General features: G+C 42.0%; 1 protein-coding gene across 6 annotated transcripts in view; it reads left to right on the forward strand.

Moving 5' to 3' along the window:
- Nucleotides 1–226: 226 nt before the first annotated feature.
- NUP153 (nucleoporin 153) overlaps nucleotides 227–21,608 on the forward strand; it is a 46,320-nt gene continuing 24,938 nt past the window's right edge. For 3 of the 6 annotated variants that reach the window (XM_055798443.1, XM_055798446.1, XM_055798444.1), the window contains exons 1-5: nucleotides 227–545; nucleotides 16,297–16,513; nucleotides 18,687–18,935; nucleotides 20,210–20,349; nucleotides 20,433–20,561. In XM_055798443.1, coding sequence (XP_055654418.1) covers nucleotides 441–545; nucleotides 16,297–16,513; nucleotides 18,687–18,935; nucleotides 20,210–20,349; nucleotides 20,433–20,561 — 840 coding nt within the window. In that variant the 5' untranslated portion in view covers nucleotides 227–440. The remainder of the gene's footprint in view (nucleotides 546–16,296; nucleotides 16,514–18,686; nucleotides 18,936–20,209; nucleotides 20,350–20,432; nucleotides 20,562–21,608) is intronic. The other 3 variants (XM_055798447.1, XM_055798448.1, XM_055798445.1) reach the window with 2 other exon arrangements.

Here is a 21,608-nt window from a genome sequence, read left to right on the forward strand (position 1 = left end):
GAGCGGGCGGGCAGCGCGGGGCCGGGCGGCGCGGGGCCGAGGAGCGCTCGGAGGGAGCGCGGCGGGACGTGAGAGGGAGCGCGCGCGCCCGCCCGCCCGCCCGCGCGAGCGAGCACGAGCGAGCGAGGGCGCGCGCGCGCCGGGGGGGGGTTGGTGCGGCGGCGCGGCGCGGCGCGGCGCGGGGGGGCGGGGAGGGGAGGGGAGGGGAGGGGCAGGCCGCGGAGCCCCCGCGCCAGGCCGCGCGGCGCGTGGCGGGCGGGAGCGGTGAGCAGGCCGGGCCGGGCGCATCCCTGCGGGGACGGTGACAGCGCAGCGGGCGGAGCCGCCGCTGGGCCGCAGGGGGGAAGCGCGCCCGCACACGAGGCGGCGGCGGCGGTGGGGGGCCGGGCCCGGCCCGCGCGCGCGGCGGGGCCGGGGCAGCAGAGGGGCCGGATCCCATCATGGCCTCGGGAGGCGGCGGCGGCGGGCTCGGTGGCGGCGGCAAGATCCGGACCCGGCGGTACCACCTGGGCGCCTCGAAGCCTCCCTACGCGAGGAGCAAGCAGGTGAGGCGCGGCGGCGGGGTCACCCCGGGCGGGCCTTTCCCCGTGTCCCCTCAGCGGCGGGGCCTCCCCTCCCCCCCACGTGCGAGGCTTCGGGCCGGGCTTTCCCGGTGGAGCGGCGCGGGGTTTCCCGCCGAGGCCGCGGGGATTGTGGGATTTCCGGGCGCCCGCCCCGCTCCCGCTCCGCCGGCAGCCGCGGGGGCTCCGCGCCTCCCTTTTGTCTGCCGCCGGGCCGGGGCCTCGGCCCGCTCCTCAGGGCGCGAAGGCGGGAGGCGGTGGCCGGCGGGTGGGCGCTCCTTCCCCCGCCGCGCCGCGGCCCCTCGGCTGCGGGGGCCCCCCCGGGGTGGCCGTTTGGTGTGGGGGCTGCGCGGCCCCTCAGCGACCCTGGGGTGCGCAGCAGAGGGACCGAGCGCTGCCTGCTGCCCGCGTGCCCCCGTCCGGGGCCAGCCCCTCCCTGCCTAAACCGCTGCTGCCTTACCGGGTGTAGTTACTTTCCAGATTTCAGCGCATCGCTTCAAATATTTCCCTCTCTTGACAAGTTTCAGATGTGCAAATGAGTTTGTGAGGGTGCTGGGTAGTTAGGCATCATCGATTTATTTTTATTTATTATTATTATTTATTTTTTATTGTCGGATGCTGTGTGCAGAACCCTCAGGTCTGCATCTGGTAGTTTCTTCAGGCTCTTGCCTGTGCCTAAATGTGCTGATGCAGTGCAAGTGAAATGTAATTCATAAGGCGTTTGTTCTCCTTTGTATTGAAGGGCAGAGGAGATGGATAACAAAAAACCAGTTCGTAAATCGGAACGCCAAAGTCCCATGCCGTTTAGAGGGGCTGGAGCCGGGGGAGAAGCAGAGGTCCTTCCCGATTGCTGTTTATTGCTGTTTACCAAGAAATTTCAAGATGCCCAGAGACAGTGCTCTGGAAATGCCCTCCACGTGTATTTGTGAACCCGAAGTTACCTGTGTGGCCAAACCCTCTGCATTATTAAATCCGTAACACGAGCTAGGGGATTAAATAATATGTGCAAAATTGAGGGAGTGTTATGCACGAGCTGTTGCTGAATTAGTTTTTATTATTTGGGAAGTACTAAGTCTTTTACGTATTATACTGATCAGCAGTGTTGTCCTTGTAAAGCTAGCACGGTGAGGCTTCATACAAAGGATCACTGCACTTGCAGAGCAAATGCTGAAAGCTCTTACGTGAATGATAGAATAACGATGAAATTGCCATATCTTGCACGTGTTGATACTGCGTAGATAACTGATAAACCTTACACACAAATTTAAAATAATTAGCATGGATGGTTTTCGGACACTTCTATTGTCTGTGCATTTTCCAGTAGGTTTATTTAAACAATGTGCCAAAGCAAACACGTGCTTCAGGATATCTGTGGGATTCTGCCCAGAGAACAGATGCTACAAATCAAATACACAGATGAAATTAACAGTAATATATTGGGGAAAAAAATTGTAACAATTAAATAAATAGGCAAACTGATAGATGTCAGGTGTGTGCTTTTGTTATAATGGATAGCTTTTTAACCCTACGCAGCTCGCTGACTTGCATTGCATAAGAAGATGAGCTCTGGATAGATAGCTAACTTTAAATTTGAATTAATTGACAAGTGTTTGTGTTTCCAATATAATAACGACTCTGCAGAAGTATTCAGTGGTTTAGTGTCGATTGTCTCAGTAATGAGTTTGGGAAGACATGAAGGTGCTCAATGCAATAATATTGACATGAGGTTGTACTTCAGATACTGATTCCCCTCTCCCCTAACTACTGTCAATAAGTAGGTTCATAGAACCACTGTAATTGAACTGTTCTAGGTGCTTGCAGTCAAAACTGCAGTTCTGAAAACCCTCAGTCTCTTACCATCAGGCTCTGAAGGTGCCTAAACACTGTAGGTGGTATAGCTTTAAAGTCCCTGGGATATCTGTTTGGTTTGGGTTTTTTTCTCACTTGTATGAGAGATGATTAGTGTAATGCCTGGTTCTTGATTGTCTGCTTTCTGGATGTTGTTGTTTTGTCATAGTCTCCTGGGGAGTTCAGTCAGGTGAGAATTCTCCAATTGTGCCCAACATGCGCTGCAGTGTCAGTCTTCTCTAAAGTACCGCAACAGCTTTAGAAGACAGTTGGAAGAGGAGGTGCTGCTGCTGCTTTTTAATGCTAAAGCATTTGTTCAGAATGTGGTAGACCCTTCTTCAGATTCCTTTTTTGCCTGGAGGGATCAACCTACATCTTCCACTCTCTGGGCGAGTGTCCCAGTCACCAGGCTGTGTGTTGTCTTCAGTTCTCCTGGCTGAAGCTGTGTTACTATCCAGAAAAAGAATGCATGATTCACTGAGCCAGAAAGAGGATGTATAAGAAGATGTTGCCCTCCAAGACTGGAGACATGCAGGCTCTGATCCTTGATCTCAGAAGTTAAATGTTTTATGTTAGATGTTCCTTGGAGCAAACATGCAAAGCCTGATATTTCCTGCCTTTTTCTCCGCAAGTGCCTGATAATTACACTTTAGAGCCATGCTTCATTATGTTTGTGTATGTGTTGTTTTTTTTTAAATCTAGAGCCTTCTTTTAAACCAGCCTCAAATAGCAGAGGTGAACAGCTACTGCCTGAAAGAGAAGGCTCTGACTTACAGCTTGTGTATTCTCCTGGAAGGTAGAGATGTGGGTACAGGCCCCCCCATTAGTGAAGGGACTAAACTGTGGTATTTTCCCTTCTGAGCTACCATCCTGCCTTAAAAAAGTATGCAATCAGCAGCTATATTATTAAACAAACTGACAAACGAGAAGTGGCAGCACTGCTAAGTAAAGATGGTATAGAATCACCCACTGTGAAGGTTTGTGGGGTGGGAATTGTATCTCAGAAAGAAAAGAGCCGGTTGGGTGTTCCGGGAGAATGAGGAGTCTCTCCATTGACTGCGCTTTCCTAAGTGTTGACAGGTCCATGCTGAATGCATTGACTTTAGATGATGCTGTGCTCGGCATGCTACCTGTTTACTCCGCCATCTCATGCTGAAATATCCAGCCTCCTTCTGTACCATGTAAGGGGCTTAGGCACTTGAGTTAAAATTATGGCTTCTTTTGAGACCGAAGCACATGCAAGTGAGCAAGTTCTTGTGTCCAACATCTGGGTTTCATCTTCCGGATGTGGCCCCGGTGCTTCTAAATGCGGGTTTGTCCTAGTCATTTACGTAGACTGATGACTGGAATTACTAGTGTGGATGTGTTAATGGGATGAGTGTTTACATTGTTGACTTATTAAACATCTTCTAGTATAGTATGTTCCTGTTGTTAATTTTATGTTTAATTTGGCACACGCATGTGTGTGCGAGTGTGCAGTGGTTTACCTTTTATATATCTACCTATATAAAAGGTAACATAGAGATTTCAAAGATTCTAAATGTGACTTAGAAGAGATGAGACTAAAGTTACCTTTTTGGTTATTTTTTTATTTGATAATTAACCATTCAAATGAAAACATCGGAGAACTTTGACTCTCCTAGACTTTAAAACTCATACAAGCAGATTCAAGCATGAGAAAAGACAATTAGCTGAAAAGTCTTTATAACCTTCCCATAAACATGTATGTTTATGTTAAGCTTCAGCTTAGAGCTGTTTGATAGTACAGATATGTGTAGGTTCTGCTGGGGAGCAATATATTTTTGTTTTCTCTTACATGTGTACGTGCCAGTGCATATTTATAATGTAGATGTGCTGCCCTGATATACAAGAAAACAATCTAAAGATGTTTCCCTTGATGAAACCAACGTAAGTTGCTGCATGTTTGTAGTTGGTCTTGTGCTGATGTTGTTAGGATGTTACCTGGAAGAGGGGACCAAACAGCCACCGAATGGCACATTTGCTGGTCCTGGTCATGAAAGCCCTTCTGGGTTGGTGATTTTAACAAAGTCACTTGAGACATCATGTAAGATTCTTCCCAGATGGAATAGCTACGGGATGGGGAACTTCAGCTATATGCAGCAATGTCTAAATCATGACATTATTGCTTGCTGCCGTCTTGAAGGTAGGCCAGTTGTAAACTATTGTTTGGTGTATGCATGGGATTTTCTTGGTGGGCAGTGACTGCAGGCAGAAGGAATCCTGTAAACCACCAGGTTTATTTTGGAAGGCAATTTTGAAACTCATGCAGAGGGAGTCCCTAGAGTATGAGATTGAGTATTGTAAACTAGATACTGTTTCATAAACCCGAAGCAGGAAAATAGTAATTTAGAAAAATCTTTATTAAGAATGTCTGTAAGGACCTACACAAGTATAATTGTATTGGTTTAACTCCTGTCAATAAGGTTGCACCATGAAGCCTGGTTAGGTGGTTGTATTTATATTTGTATGCATTTCTCTGCTTGTTTTGGTTTAGTAGTAGGCTAGCATACCGAGCTAAAATTTGAACTGCCCCTAGTAGTTAACGACAGAGGTTTTCTCTCTGTCACAGCAATATCAAATTGTATTAGCAAAACAGATGTTTACATGGGGTACTTGGCTTTCTACTTTTACCATACACAAAAATGTGTCCTACTTGGGAAGAACTTTTAAAACTGAGATAGTGACAGTTTTCTCTCCTTTAGGCTAACAGTGCTCTTAGTGGTATAACAAATCATAGACAATTACTGCTGTAGCATTTTATTAATATTTTGGGGTTTGTCTTTCAGTGTGTTGTCATGACAGCCTTGGAGGCTGTGAAGTATTAGAGAAAAACAGTGCTAGTGAGCAGTATCTTAGGAGAAGAAAAAACAGATGAAATAATTGACTGTGTTAGCTGGGACGCTGCAAATTGCCTTTGGTTGCTGGCAGCACATCGCTTCCTCAGAGTTATTTATTCTTCCAGTCAGTAATTAGAACCGGTTCTTGCTCCTCTGCCGCAGAGGAACTGAGCTGCTGCTGATCCTACAGACTGCAGGAGGACAGAGTTCAAAATCTTTTGCGTGCCTAAAAAGTTTGAGCAGAGCTATTTCAGATTGGTGCAGATGCAGACTACCGTGGCATCGTGTAACAGATTCATAACACAGCGGGATGACTGGCTTAGGGGGCACTGGGTGAGCAGTGGATGTCATTTACCTGGACTTCAGTGAGGCTCTCTGCATGATCTCCCCTGTTATCCCTGTAGTCTGGTTGGTGAAATGTGGACTGTAAAGCGATTGGAAAATGAGCGGGACCATTGGCCTCAAAGAGTTGTGATCAGTGGTACAGAGTTCCTGTGGCAGCTGACTGCCAGTAGAGGCTCTCAGGGGTTCATACTGGGGCTGATAATATTATATGTCTTTATTAACAACCGGGGATGGAGGAATGGCATGCATCCTCAGAGGTTCCCAGATGATACCAAACCTGGAGGAACGTCAGCTGTATCATATGATGAGGGGTAGGGCTGCCATTGAGGAATCCCGGCAGAAATGGGCTGCCAGGAGCTTGTTGAGGTTTGGTAAAGGCAAATGGTAAGTCCTGCATCTGGGACAAAACAACCCGCCTGCCTGCTGGACAGCAAGCTGAACCTGAGGCAGTAGCGTGCTCTTGAGGTAAAGAAGGCCAAGTGCATACTGAGCAGTGTTAGTGTGTGGGAAGGACGTTGAGGGAAGTGGTTTTCCCCCTCTATTTAGCACTTCTAGGACTGCATCTGGAGCGTTGTGTCCAATTTTGGCTGCTCCAGTACAAAAAAAGGTGGTGACGTACTGGAGTGAGTCTACTTGAGGGCCAACAAGATGATTAGGGGGCTGTGGCATGTGGCTGAGCAAGCTGAGTGTGTTCAGCTTAAGAAGAGTGGATACCTGACGAGAGTATAGAGAAGGTGTAGAGAGGCTCTTCTGGGAGGTTCATAGCAGTAGGAAAAGAGACAATGAATGCGCTCAAGCTGCAAAAGTAGAAATTTTGATTTCTTTTTAGGAAAAATCTTAACTGTGAGGATAGCCAATGTATTGGAAGAACTGCCCAGAGGGGTTTCCATCCCTGGAGGTGCTCCAAACCCAGGTGGACAAAGCTGTGGGTGACCTGCTGTTCTTGGTCCTCGTCTGAGCAGGGGCTTGGAGTAGGTGGCCTCTGCGGTGCCTTACAGCCTCTGCGTGTGCACAGTTCTCTTAGTGCTGCTGTTGGACCAGAGAGCACGCCCAGACGTGTTGATTCAGTGTAAATGTCAATGTTTCTGTGGGTTGGTAGTTCTTTGTTGGTCCACCCTCTAATGCTGTCTTCAGGACTGTGCTGCTTTTTGAGGGAAGAAAGAACACATCCATCTCGCTGTAGCATTTTATCTAGAGTAAATTGCAGGGTTGCCCTTGAGAATAGCTAAGAGGCTCTTCTCTAGGGTTACGGTTTTCCAGACAGTTTTTTTAAAATGTCTTCTGTTTTTTTAGTGATAGGTCACATGGTGCGCTTTTCCATTTTTCTGCCATGAAACTGCAAAAACTCTGGGTTTTTTGCTTTTTAATGTTCTTTGTAAGCAATCCAGTATTTATTTTGTAGCTCTTGTACATCTACAATATGTTGAATAGTGATATTTATATAGCCTTGATAGAAGGGGGAGGAGTTGTTCCTCAGTATATGATTCTTGGTGTGTACTACTAAGACAGTATAATGAAAACTCTCCTCTGTGCTTTTTGTAGCATACAATATAAGCCCTCAATGCTGAAGAATTAAGTGCCCACAATATTGTTCTAATGAGGAATTCTAGCCACTAGGCAGAATTTTTTAGTACTTGTTAGGGTATTAAATTATTTATCTATGCAGTTTCATGAACAACTGCCCTAAATTTGGACATATTATTGTTTTCCCTTGTACAGATCTCTTGTGCCAGGTATCTTCTCTTTCTGCTGCATTCCTCATTTTACTTATTTTAATTTATAGGGCTGCTTAGAAGTCTTGACTTGCTCTGTCCTTGCCCTTATGCCTAAACGCTACAGGTTTTATTTTCTTCTTGCAACTGTCTGAAAGGTACATTTTAAATGCCCCTTTTAAGCCAAAGAGATGTTAATTTTGCTAAGGGTTGAGCCACTTAAAGGTAGTAGTGTTATTCACAGCTGTTTGTCACCACCTCTGGTGGGAGATGGTTATATCCATCAGTTGTTGGTGGAAGGGACAGGGAAAGTAGTCTCTAAACCCCTTTAAGCCAAATCAGTTGGACCATCTTAAAACTGAGTGAAGACAAGTATGAACTAGCTTGTTTGACTTTGCCTGAAGCTTAAGTAGTTTTGCAACTTGCTGATACAGTATTTGTCATTGTGGTATTCTAGATTACTGTATGAAAATACTTATTAATTAAAAGACCTTCTCTTAACTATGACATTTGATTTTCTTTGCTTTTGTGTGAGAGTGTACAAGTACATTCCCTTTCTTTTGACAAGAAAAGACTTCAAGCCCTAAAACTTTCATATTGGGACAGCAGTACTAATATTTCTGAGGAGGGGAGTTTCCTTTGAGATTCAATAACTCATCTCATAATTGCATGTTGTGTTTAATTACAGTGCCTTTGTGTGTGTTTGGCTTGGCTGTGACCACCATGTTTTTTAAAGTAAACATAAGTTCATCTTTACATTCACCTTTGCTGGCAAAAAATGTGTATGCTAACACATGGGCACCAACATGCACTGAAGTCTTGCCGCTATGGTTTTGGCACACAGGCTAGCTCTGCGAATACCTGTGCCAGCAGAAAGTTTTCTTTCTCCTTGCGGAGGTTATTTCTTGTCTCCGTAAGGTCTGCTCTTGAAAAGAGTTGTGTGAGAGTGTCCTGGAGAGCAGGCTGACTTTGCTTTTAGTTATGGTTGTATTTTGAATCACTTTTTTAATTTTTTTTTTTTTTTTTGGAAGCTGGTGAGTCGCACGACTCCTGCCCCTATTAGAGCTCAAGGACTAGTGACTTCCAAGACTTAAGTAAACCAAGCAAAGAGTTAAATTGTTCAACTGGCATTTTCTTGGAGACTGGATTATGGGTCTGGTGAGGCACTGAAGTATTTACAATAAGGAAACCTTAAATCTGTGAGGAAAAACTATATCAGTATGCGCAAGCCTGTAGTATGGATGCATTTGTAGTTTAAGTCATCCTGTGCTAAGCAGATGTAAACAAGGTTTAAACTGGTTTAAACGTAGCTGTATTGGGGAATTACTGTGGTGCAACTAGATAACATGTTAAATTTAGCTAGAGCAGTGCACCTCTTCTAGTGTCAGCCCTTAGTATTTGTTATTAAACTTACTTTACAGAGTTGTAGAATATATACTGGTTTGTAGATGCCATTACCTTCAATCACTAAAAAAATAATCTTTCTGGACAAGTTGTGTGTCAGTTGAGCTGCAGTGAAAAAATATGGCCAGAAAGACAGTGCTTTATGACTGAAGATTACTGCCCTGCAGTAGAGGTGAGCCTGCCTTGGCTTTACGGTTTCAGAATCTTAAAGTGTCAGAGAATGTAACAGTAGTCACCACTGCTGCAGCTAAAGCAGCTGTGCCGAAGGGTTGGTGTTTTAGTTTCTTGTAGGCCCCAATTTTTAAATTTTTAAATCTAGTCCAGAAGTGTATGCAGCAGGGTTAAATGTATCCTATTTAAAGTAATTACAGGTTCTGCTGGTTTAGATGAATTGTGAGGTTTAACTTTTATATGCTAAACAATGTGAATGATACTCAAAAAGTGGGAAGGCTTTGAGTTTTGCTAAACTAAGCAGTATCACAGAGAATAACTAAAGGTGATTTGTTGGTTACTTCAACTTAACGTGTTCAAAATTGTTAATAAGATAACGTGTTGAATGTGCAACAGGATTGACATGTTACATTTTACAAAACCACTAGCATCTTGTGTTGTCAGCTCAGTTTGTAGATCAGCATGGAAAGGAGGGATACTTCAGAGGGACCATGAAAGTACTTTCCTATCTTTCGCTTACACCACATTTAATTCAAAACATTAATTCCAGTCATCTTGTTTGAAGATTTTGATTTACTTCGAAGTGCACTCCAAAGTGGCAGGAATGAAATTTTGTAGCAGAAAGTACTTTTGTAGAAATATATTTCAAATTATCTATAAAGCCTTGGACACTGGGATGGACATCAGCAAGCTGTGAGTCAGGAGTTGTTGCAGAATTTGGTCTACCCTTGCTTGTGTTTTGCATACATAATGTGTCCTCATTACTACATGCCATAAATTTGCCTGTGGTGCCATGTTTGCTTGTGAGTGCTTTTAGGTAAAGTGGCACTGAAAATGTTTAATTCTTTGCTAGGGGTCTATTTGTTCTATGGGATATGATACATGGAGAGCCTTTGTATGCATAAACTTACTTGCCATAAATGCAGGAAATAGGAAGGGTTTAGCATTTCTATTATCAGTTACATTTGGTGATGTTGAAATACTGTATTGAATTGGGCCTTACTATATAAAGAATACCTATAAATGAAATAGGCAATTTTATGCCTAAATATAAAACGTATGTTACTGTACTTTGCTAAGTCTGGTAACTTGTGCTAATGGCCTTGTAAAAACCATCTAGTGCTATGGGAAATGTATTTCTTGATCATTCTGATTTTGAAAACTTCAAACTTCCTGTCTGTGCAGTTATCACAGAGTTTGTTATCCTGATGCCATGTTTTCTTAGGTGTTGTGGTACTTGTTAAGTAAAAATTAGGGACTCTAGGATTCCCTTACAGGAAAATAAAAATAGCCTGAGCAGCATTTCACTTAATGGAATCCTATGCACTGTCTATGAAATTTAGCTATGCACAGGTGTGCATAAGGTGCGTAAGTGTGGTGGTCTTTCAATAAAAAATACTAACCGTACTTAGAGTCTCATCGTAGATTAAGGAAGAACTCCTTTAGAACTGCTTGTAAGTTGTAAGTGAAAGCAGTCTCCTTAATCTTTTTTTTTTTTTCTTTTTGATGCTGATAGATTTCTGTCTCAAAATGTAACACTGAATGTATGCTCAGTAATTTACAGCGCCCATCACTGATTGCTGCTGAGGGTTAACTAAAGCGAAGGAAGGAAGGTGCCTTATACTTCTTGCTCTCTTTTGTAATGTCACTGTGTCAAATAAAGGTGTGGGCAGAACCTGAGATAAAACGATTCAGCGTCACAAGGATTTAACCTAGCGGGTTAGGCACAGATTTATCTATCGGAGCATACGTTAGCATTTGACACTCAGATGGAAGTGAGAATGATGAGTACAGATGTGCAGGCAGTGCCAGAATGTAAAACAGCACCTGAATTTCTCTGGAATGTTTATTCTAAAGCTAACTAGATTAAGGAAAATAAGGCTCACTTCAAGCAATAAGAAGGAAATACACTGGCATTTGGTATCATAATCCCTTCTTCATGATTTTTAGAAATAAGTCTGAAGTAGTCTGCTTGCCTTTAATAAAATTTGTTTTTCAAATGTTACATAATTAATGGCATTCCTGTAACATATTGTTCATATTAAGTCATAAGTTTTATGTCTTTTTTCTAAATGAAGTATAAAACTGCTGTCCTACGTCCAGATTGAAACCACTCCCTAAACAGCAAAAGCGGAGTTAGTCTAAGCCAGTCTAAGTCTGCTGCTGCAAGAGACAATCGTGTCATGTTTCCATTTCTGCTCCCGCTTTTACATCAGCACCCATGCAGCCACAGCGTGAGCTGGACCAGCGATCTGATGCCCCTGAGGGGTAGTCCTTGTCATCACAGTCTAGACACAAATTTTTGGCTAGATCTATTTGATAGAGCCCTGATACAGTTTGTCACTTGGCTGCATATATGTGCTAGCGGCAGCACAAGAGAAGGGTGGATTGAAGAGGAGAAAGAGACAATCTCTTTAATGTCAGTATGGACACAGGATGGTTAAAAAAAAAAAGAGGGAGAAATTTTGTTTCTTCTTCCTCTCGTCCTGGCTGCCTGATCTTGCTTTCTCTCTTGGGCCAGTTCTGGTGCACTGAGCCAGTTGAACTCATTAGTCCGACAGAGAAACATGTACTTTTTGCCAGATTTATGGATTCAGCTAGTACGGAGAGTAGTCTGCTATGTGCCAGAGCTGACGTGAGGTAACTGTGGGGGATGGAGAGGGCACGGAAATTCCCCATTGATGGTTGGAAGTTGTTAGATTGTTCTGCTCTGTCTAGGTGAACTTCACCATTAGGTACAGGTTTTCTTTTTGAGGACTTACTGCTTTCTGTGTTTTAATAACTTGAACTTTGAAATGGGAAGCAAAGAAATCTCCGAGAGGCCTGGAGGTAAAAACTTGATGCTTTTCAGGGATGAGCATACAGTGAAGTGGAAATTAGCTCTTTTATCCGGTTGTGTGTTTTGCATCGCTGACAAATTCATGTTGGTGTATGACGTTTTCTGTAATTTCGGTATAATTTTTTTAGTACGTCCTGTGTTGTATAGTGGGATTTACTTAAGCCTCTCAGACTGAAATCAACTCAATGAGAAAAATAGATGCTTTCCAGTGATGCGTTATTGCTAAGTACTCCTGCCCACCCCACCCTATGCTATGTGAGAGACCCTTGCGAGGTGGGAAAACTGTCCTGTTCCCTAAATATTTTTGGTCAAGAAATAGCCTGCTTTTAAGTTTGGAATTTGAGCTGTGACTATAACCTATAGATTTTTCTTTCTTTATATTAATCCTTTAAAGAAACAGGATTTTAAAGTAGTAAATTGTGATGTGTTTGTTTACTGATTTGTGGTTCTAACTACATTATCTTTTGCTGAGAGCTGCATCTGAAGGCAATATGCCTTTGAGTAACTGTAGTTACTGTTGCTGTGGTGTTTGTATACATAGACTTAGACACATCTAGCAGAGCTGCCGGCACTTAGGATGATGCACAGAACTTGAAAAACTTCTGTAAATATCTATTCCTAAGCTACTGAATCTTTTTAGTGGTGTGTTGCTTGGGTTTTTTTGTTTTGTTCTGCTTTCCTGCTGATATTTTAGGATGAGCATAGAGTATGAGTGTATTTAAGATTAGCAGACAACTGTTGGTACTGACAGCAGTTCTAAATTCAGCCGGTTAAAGACTGAAACACATTCAGTGACTAAAACACTGCTATGTGTCATTGGAATTGCCCTGTGGCGTCTTCTGCCCTTTCACAATATTAAGTTTGGTGCCCCTGTGGCCTGTAGAAGAGTTTCTGTGCAGTAGTGTGTTTAGTGTAGCTGTAGTGACTGAAGATGTTCAGGAACCAGTCCCTACTTGTGGCATGAGGAGATGGGTTCTGAGCAGTCAGCACCGATTTTGATGGAGGAATAAGCCTGTTAGAATTGTCTTGTGCCATGTCTTTTGTATTTCACCTCTGAAGATCTGTCTGCATCAATGAGATGTGTAGCAGCCTTGTCAGTCTTCTAGAAGGATCTGTGAGGCCTGTGTGGGGAGGTGGTAGCACCAGGGAACCTGAGATAGGCAGAGGGAACCTGGGGTGGACACAGGACAGAGCTGGTGGCACTGGAGCAGTAGAGGGAGAGTGCTCGGCTGCTGACAGGGTAGGCTTCTTGTGTGTGCAGAGGGAGGGAAAGGGTGTTCAAATGCATATGCTGAAGTTGAAGAATAAGAAAACCAATAGTTGGGTGTAGAGGAATTGTAGAGGAATGAAGCTGGGTTAATTAACACTGATAACATACAGCTGTGGGCTGGCTTCAGGGGCGGTGGGTTGGCTGATGTAGATAAGGTGCAGCTGTGGCTGGTTCCTGCTAAGTAGTTAAATAGTTCTAAGGGGTATGGAAGAGAAGGACCAAAGGAAGAGGAGCATGGGATGAAGAGAGACCTGGAAAAAGCAGAGGGAGAAGAGGGAGTGCCCTGGATGTAAGGGGGCTCTGGAGGTGGATGCAGCAGAGGCAAGAAGTAGTGTGGACTGGCCTGAAGAGGATGAAGAAACATCATGGACAGTAGATGAACCTTTGAAACCTTGTGGGAGGATGGGTGGCTGTGCCGGGAAGGCACGGGAACTACTTATTAATCTGGTATGGGGTGGTGAAAGCCTTGCTGCAGTCAGCTAGTTTTGATAGTGCTGTGACAGTTATGTTAAGATTAAAATGCTGGCTTTAAAGACAGTGCAAGGCATGACCCTTTGCTGAAATGTCCTGGCAAGAATATGGAGTGTGCATGTTTCAAAGTGTAGTTGGTCAGTGGTACCTTTACTGCCCAACTTGGACAGGAATCCAGCCATGGTGCTTTATTGATTGGCTTCAGCTGTGATGGGCTGGTAGGAGATGCCATAAGGAGATTTTAATGTCCTTGATATTATTTTTTTTATTTATTTTTTTGTGAGTGGACATATCTGAGGTATGTGGCTTTTAGAGTAGAAGTGTGGTTTTTTTGGTTGGTTGTTTTTTTTTTTTTTTTGTAGTGAGATCTGTGTTTGATGATGGCTCATTCATAATGCCTGCATAGTTCTTTCACAATGCCTTTAATCAATATTTTCATTATGCAGGCAGAAAATGGAGGTGCATTTCCATGTATTTTGCTTTTCCTTGCTTTGTAGTTAAGCCAGCGTGCTGTCTTCTGGAGCACAAACCCATGCTTCTTGTCTTCCACTGTGCCCAAGCCAGATGGAGCAGGCTATTCGTACTTGCTGCAGTACAGCTGCGCTGAGCGAGTTCCAGCTCCTGGGTTGGTTGGGGGAGTCACCCTGTGTTACCCCGCTTAGTATTAAAGCGTTGATAATGTGGAGAATGCTAGCAAGGCCGCCATATGCAAGAAAGAGTCAAACCAGTCTGGTTTTAGATATGGATGCTAAAATGTCGTCCTGGTTAATTATTAGTCTAGCTAGATTCTCCAGTTACTCATTAGGATTACTAATGATTGGGTGTTTACTTTTCTGGATGCCTACAACTTCTTCCATCTTGAGTCTCGGGTAGCTTTCAGTCCTGGGAAGATTTCTTCAGCAAGGGAATCATACAGGCCTGTTATATGGCCATTAATCCCTAGTCTCTGATCGAGAAACTCTCTAGCAATACTACAAGCAGTAGTGCTTAGCTTTTTTGGAAAGAGGATTGCCTTGGATGCAGTTTGTGTCCTGACCATTTGCTCATTTTGGCAAATTCCAACTCATGTGAGTTTCTGATATCTTTTATTCATAGCAGCAAAATATTCTCCGCAAAAAAGGGGGACGGTGTGCCACAGGGAAAAGTGGAAACGAGGGGCTGGGGATAGAGTAGGGACCGTCTCTTCACTGGTACTGTGTGCTGAACTGTTTGTGAACTCTGCTATTACATGCAGTTAGTAGTTTTTGTTGGAAAGCTGAGGCTTAGTATTTATGTAGAATAGCAGCAACATCCTGAGCAGGGCATACTTGTGTGCATCTTAGTGTGGTAATTGTGATGGATGTGTTTATTACGCTGTATTCTATCTGGTGTAAACAGTCTCTGGATATTTATTCTGTCTTTGTGCAAGTACAAGATTAAATTACAAATCATTATGAAAATGTCAGATTGTAAATTAAGACTACTTTCTTTCTGTGAAAAGCCTTTTTGTTTTCTACCTTCCCATCCTCCTCTTACCCCACTCCCTTCTTAACTCCAGATTCAAGGATGTCTAATTTGTTTGTAACTCATGTAAGACTTGAATAAGTGAAATGGGCTACTGTTTTGTCTGTGTGCTAAATTTTTTAAGAAAGTTGAATACAGCAGAGTTCTTGTTTCAGAATTGTTTACTAGACTGAGAATATTCTTTGAACATGTAACAATTTTCTACAACAGAATAATAATTTTGACTTGAAAATTTTGTTGCCTAAATCTGGGAAAATGCCAAAGTACCTTGCCAGGGCCTTTGGTACATGTGTTAGCAAATGACAATGGAGTTCAACAAAAATCTGTTTAACTCATTACTTGTCAGTTTCCAAAGTGTTGCAAGTGTGGAGTTAGCTTTCAGGTTTGCTTGCAGCTTAAGGAGTCTGGCAGCGGGTTCTGTGGCTGTGGTCAGTGCGAGAGGGAGGGAGCTTTGTGCTGCAAGCGATTTGCTGCTGCGCGGGGTTGAGATTTGACAGGAAGGTGTGTTAAAATTTTGAAGGCATGATGGGGAACGAGTGACTGCCTAAAACAAAATGGTAAATAACTATTTCTTAAACACAGGGTGTAAGGATTGCAAATAATTGGTAACTGTCAGAATGGATAGGGCTTTTATGTATTCAGAAATTGCAGAATATTAAAGTTTGGAGATCCAAAGCTTTAACATACCATGAAGTTAAATGTATCAAAATGGATCTAATCGGAGTCCTGTAGTGAGGCATCTGTTATTCAACTGTAGCTGTTTCTGGGATTTCTTTCGGGATACCCAGAGTGTTCAGAGCATAACAGTTTTTTTGATACACAGTAGTCAGCATTAGAAAAATTAGAGTTATTTAAGTTCACTGATTCTAGCAGCTGTTATGGTCAGCACTGTCACTATAGATAATTGCTGAGTTTCTGTTTTTGATGGTTTTTCAAGTGAAGTCATGAAGAGGAGGAGTCCTCAAATAAAGTATGTACATCAGGTGTTAGTTAGAAATAGAATTTCCTGATGACCTTGTGACTTGACAAGCCTCTGCTGTACTTCGGCTGAAATTTCAAAGTTCTGCACATAGCCAAGGTAACCGTGAAGTACAGAAACTGGTAGGTTAGTAGTAAATCAAAGTTAGGTTAATTTGTCATTCATGTCCCAAAAGTACAGAGATCCTATGTCAAGGATCAATCCGCTCTATCTTATTCTTATTCAGAATAATTGCTATAATTGCTATCAGTCTGTCTTCAAGGTCTGTCCAAGGTCGCGTCCCAGCGTATGCTATTGACTGTGTTTCTGTAATTAACAAGTATTTTTCCTTTCAAGCAGGGAATCATTAGCAGAGTGACAGAATCAGTGAAAAACATGGTACCAGGATGGTTACAGAAGTATTTCAATAGAAATGAAGATGAATGTGTAGATGCAAATGAATCTACGAACCAGGAAGAGAATCCAGTAAACTATCACCATGATTATGCAAATGAAGATAACATAGTGATTGATGGGAGAGTGACGCCTGAATCAGCAAGAATTAATTTAGAAGGTATGTGAAAAATCATTTAGTATTCTGGCCATCTGTATTTGTTCACAGATTTCTAGTTTTGAATCTAAATTTCTAAGGGAAACTGGAAGGAGAATTTTGACAAAATTAAAAGAAAAAACCCAAACCCAACCCAAAAACCCCACACACATACCAAAACCAAACTGCTCAAAAAAACCCAAACAAAAAACCTCCAACAACTGTTTGTGAAACCACCTTAGCTTTAAACTGTAAACATATTTGTGAAACGTACTGGAGGTTGTCCCATAGCTCTTGGAAGTCATCAGTTAACTTCAGGTAGTCCATTAACCAGGTGCAAAATACTGATAATATTCATTTGCAAGTGCGCTGGATTACATTTTATTTTCAAAAGGTTTGCAATGAAAGTCTATCTAATTGCCTGAGGTAATAAAAACATTAATTTGTTTTGTTGTCCTCAAAACAGAAGACCAGATGCTAGAATGCCAGAGAAAAATTCCTTCTCATGCCCTGACTTTTTTCCTTTGAGCTTCTTCAATCAATTTAGTAGAGTTCCTTGTTAGTTTAATGGAGAACTTTGTAATTTGGTTTATGACGGTAATCTTTTTGAAATACTTGGTAACATTAAGGTGTGTGCATGGCTAGTGTGGGGTCTTTGAAAACCTGTTTGGACGCTTGGCAAAGAAGTTTGCAACCCCTCACTTTATAAAAGATTAACCTGTTTTATATGTGTGCCTCTCACTGTTTCTGTAGTTCTTCTCTGTAAATTTGATGCTATGTGAGTTTCTCTTAAATTAGCAGTCTTGTGGAACTTGATTTTTAATAAGGAGAGATTTGTCTGAGCACACATACATAACCGTGTGTAGAAATTCAGTTGCTTCTGTTCTTGGCAGAATGAAAAATAATGAGGAAATACCTTTGTCACCGAAGTCTTCTAAGTGTAAATAAGGAGCTGTATTGCTTTCTCTGTAGTTGTAGCTTGAGAATAAGTTTCGATAAAGGAATAGAGGAGGTCTTCATGAATGAGGAACACGTGTTGGCTTCCCTGGAAAACTGTCTGAAAGGACCTTTCAGTAAGAACAGCTGCACAGCAAACTTTCTAGCTCCCAAGAAATCAGGAGCAGATGGACACCCTAGAACCTTTAGTAGCTTGTGTTGCCATCTGTGGATGTTTTAGACCAATCTTTCTTGCTATAATTAATAAGATTTTAAAAATTATTATTATAAATTTAGAAAGCTTGTTTCTTCAGCTCTGTATTCCTTTGCTTGGTCAGCCCCTGATAACACTGTCTTTATCTCAGACAAGACAGTCCTAAAAAATCTACCAGTGCTTTGGAGAACCAATTGTTAATACTGTGGTGGTTATGAAGATCAAACTAGCTAGTTTAAGCTTCAGTGCAAATATCAAGAAGATAGTGACTTAGTCATGTTTATACCCAGAATTCCCAGGAGAGACACTGGACTTACATGGATGTCAGGCAACACATCCATTAATAGCTGTTCTGTTCATGTGACAAGTTGGAGCTGTGAGACCACCCCTTGCAGGACCCTGGCACTGTTTATGGACCCTTTGGTTCGTGAGGGAAAAAATGCCCATTTTGCAACTGAGACTATGATGCTTACTTGTCCTTTGTGCCAAAACCTCAAAAGTTAATGGATAGGAGGTAATATTTTGCCTGTAGCATGACCTAATATGTTAATTTTGGGAGGGGGGGATGACGACACCAAACCAAACAAACTCTCCCAAACTTTCTGCAAATACACATTTTCACATTATGTATTCAGATTAACATTGTCTTTGTTACAAGGTTGTATCAATGGCAGAGTTGTCTGTAATTTGCCATGTAATCTGAAATTTCGGAAAGCTTATTGCAAGCTTTATCTGCAGAAGAAAAGGAATTCATATATGTTTGATTTGCTGAAAGACCCAATGTTAGAGCATTTGAATGTGGGGTCAGAATCTGGTGGTGTTAAACTTTATCGTTTACTACTTTAATATGATGTTAATACTTTGTATTGCAAGCAGTGGTGCTGTTGTAATCAGATGAAACCCTACCGGAGTGAGGAAGAAGTTAAATTTGGCTTCTCTATTTTTGTGCTAAGAGCTTGGCAATAGCGTGACTGTTGATAGAAAACAGCTTTTGGCTTCTGTGAGCTTGCCTATAGGAAAGCTGATTGTCTCCCTGTTCTTGTTTAGAACCATCCACGAGCAGATCTGCATTGAACTTCTCAGATGTGTTAACAAGGCCCTCTCTTCATCGAAGCCATTTGAACTGTACCATATTGGATTCCTCAGTACCACATTGTCAGCCCTCTACATCTTCTTCACTTGGCATTGGCAGTCCTGGACTGTCTCTTGTAAAAGAAATAAAAGATTCTACCTCTCAGCATGACGACGATAACATCTCAACAACCAGTGGCTTCTCCTCTAGAGCATCTGATAAAGGTAACTTTCATCTTCTCTAGTTGATTTTTTGGTAAGATGAAGTACTTTGCAGTCTTTAATATTCCACGTTACCTTAGTAAATAAGTAGGTGAATGTCAGCTGTGGATGTTAGAACGAAATTTAAAGTATTTTAGAAGTATATAGTACTGTCACCTTTTTAATATAACCATGCTTTGGGATACGTTTATGAGACCCTGATCTTACAAAGAGGCGGTGCTGATAAATGCACTTTTAGCTAGGTTGTCTGCAAATCTTGAAATTGGATAGTGGGGACTGAAGATGACTCGCTGTAGCTTGACAGCTAGGTTGATTGGAAGAGTGGCTTGGAATATCTAACTGACAGCAGGTTAAATGTGAATAAATACAGGTGACAAACAGAAACACATGATGTTTTCCTGTGGTTTCACCAGGAGTCGGTAAAGGAACTATTCTGACTGAAAAAGTTTGGGTTGCTTTTTTGGCCTTTCTTCGTAGAAGGCATCAGTTGCCAATACTGCCATGTCTTTTGCTGAGTTCAGTAAGGAATGTACACCATCTTAAAGTAAAAAAACAAACCAAAACCATTATATTGATGTAGATGGGGACCTAGGTGATCTCGCTGAAAAAGGCAAACAGCAGGTTTGCAGCTTTTTCTAGTTCCCCATATAAACGGTGATTGAGGCATGCTCAGGAAGTTCTCTGGAGAACATACTTTTACAATTCAGAGTAGATGTTGCCAGGGTTTAGACTATAACCTGAATTTACTAGAGCTTTCTGGTGTGTCTCCATAAAATATACATGGGAAATAGGTGGTTAACTCTGTTAGTTCATCCTTTGGGGGAATTTTTCAGGTTTAAAAGCTGTGCAATTCTGACTTACGCTGGCCTCCAACCCTTTACCAACATGGGAAGAACTGTGTGTTATAGATGCACCAGTGTTAATGCAGTTCCCTTTTATTTTACCATGAAAGAATCAAAAATAAAATTGCTCTGTATTGGAAGTATACTATTGACTTATTGTGCATGCTTTTGAAAGATTACTGAAAAGTAACGAATCGACAGTTCTGTGAACAGATTTCAAGTTCAGAGTTGATACTTGGTTTTCATGCCATATGTGAAAGGGTCTGTTTGAAGAACTCTGAAGGTTAGGTTGCTGGAGAAATGAGTGTTAGGGGGGACTTCTTAATTCTGTAAGACTTCTTTTTCTGTATTAAGGAACTCAGGAGTTAGTGTGATCTTTGATATTAAAGTTCTCTACACAAGGCATTTACATACAGCATGTTACCATTTTGGCAGATATCACAGTTTCAAAAAATACTTCAGCACCACTACTCTGGTCCACAGAAGCTGAAAGATCTCATTCTCTCTCGCAACATCCTGCAGCTAGCTCTAAAAAACCTGCGTTCAATTTATCTGCTTTTGGATCTCCCTCACCTGTAAGTACTGCACAGTGTTAATTTTTAACAATTTGAATGTGTAGCCATTTTACTAACTACTCTACCATAATACCTTTCTGTAGTCACTTGGAAACACTTCTGTCTTTAAGACAAGCCAGCTTGGGGATTCTCCGTTTTACCCTGGAAAGACCACTTATGGTGGCGCAGCTGCAGCAGCAAGGGAGACAAAAGCGCGAATTGCTCCTTATCAGGTAAGAGGATAGTAGTGTGATGTGAGGGAAAATGTGGTACAGAAAATGAAATACAGAAGGGGTAGCACTGCCAAAAAAACTGTGAGCAGGGAGCTGGAAATGTGGCAACAGTTTCTATTTTGCCCTCTCAGTCTGCAAGAGCAGAAAAGAACAATTCTGTATAAATTTTTTTTAAAACAGCTTATGTAGAAAATACTTGCCATGCACAAGAATGACTATGGCACCTTAGCTTCTGGCTGTTTGTTTTTAGTTGGGATTCCCTCTTTCAAAAAACGCATTTTCTACCATTGTCTGCTTCTGATGGTATTATGTTAAAGCATGTAAATAAAAACAATCGTGGCATAACTTTTAAAATTTGTGTTTAGAGTAGCAAAATCTACCTGCATGATACTTGTCTGTACATCTTACACAAGCATGTCTACGCTCATGCTATGAATATATTGTATGAAACTGCAATCTTTACTAGTATCTAAAAGGCAGCTTTGCTGATCCTTTGCTCTTCTGCTACATGCAATCTCATGATAAACATGAGAGGGAGGCATGCAATCTCAAGATAAACAATAAAATGCTTTCTATTTTAATACCATTCAGGTAGCTCTTGAAGAGAGTTACTTGCCCTTGAGAGTTGTTCATGTTCTAAAATGAACCAGCAAATAAAAATGTTGACAACTCTCGGTAGTTAGGGTTGAATCTAAAAAGTTAGTAAATTCTGCTTCAGTTGGAATGTGTTTAAATCAAAATGGGCTTTATTTATTAAAAAAAAAAATCAAAAGTCAAAATGAACTTTATTTAAGGAACTGGAAGTAAAAAGAGTTTACTATCCTGGCAGTCCATTTCTGCCATGCAACAAGGGGACCTGCAAATTGCTGACTTAGGGGAACCCATGAAAACTTGTGGTTTGTTCTAACTTGGTGTTAAATCAAACTTCTGAACACTCAGAACCTCTTGTAAGCTTGGAGCCCTCTTTGGTCAGCTATTTTTATGTTTTTTATGAAATTTATGAAATGCTGAAAAGAGGAACCAAAATATTAGGCTTTTGAAGGAGAG

The sequence above is a fragment of the Falco peregrinus genome, chromosome 3, assembly GCF_023634155.1.
Source record: "Falco peregrinus isolate bFalPer1 chromosome 3, bFalPer1.pri, whole genome shotgun sequence".
NCBI classification, from domain to species: Eukaryota; Metazoa; Chordata; class Aves; order Falconiformes; family Falconidae; genus Falco; species Falco peregrinus.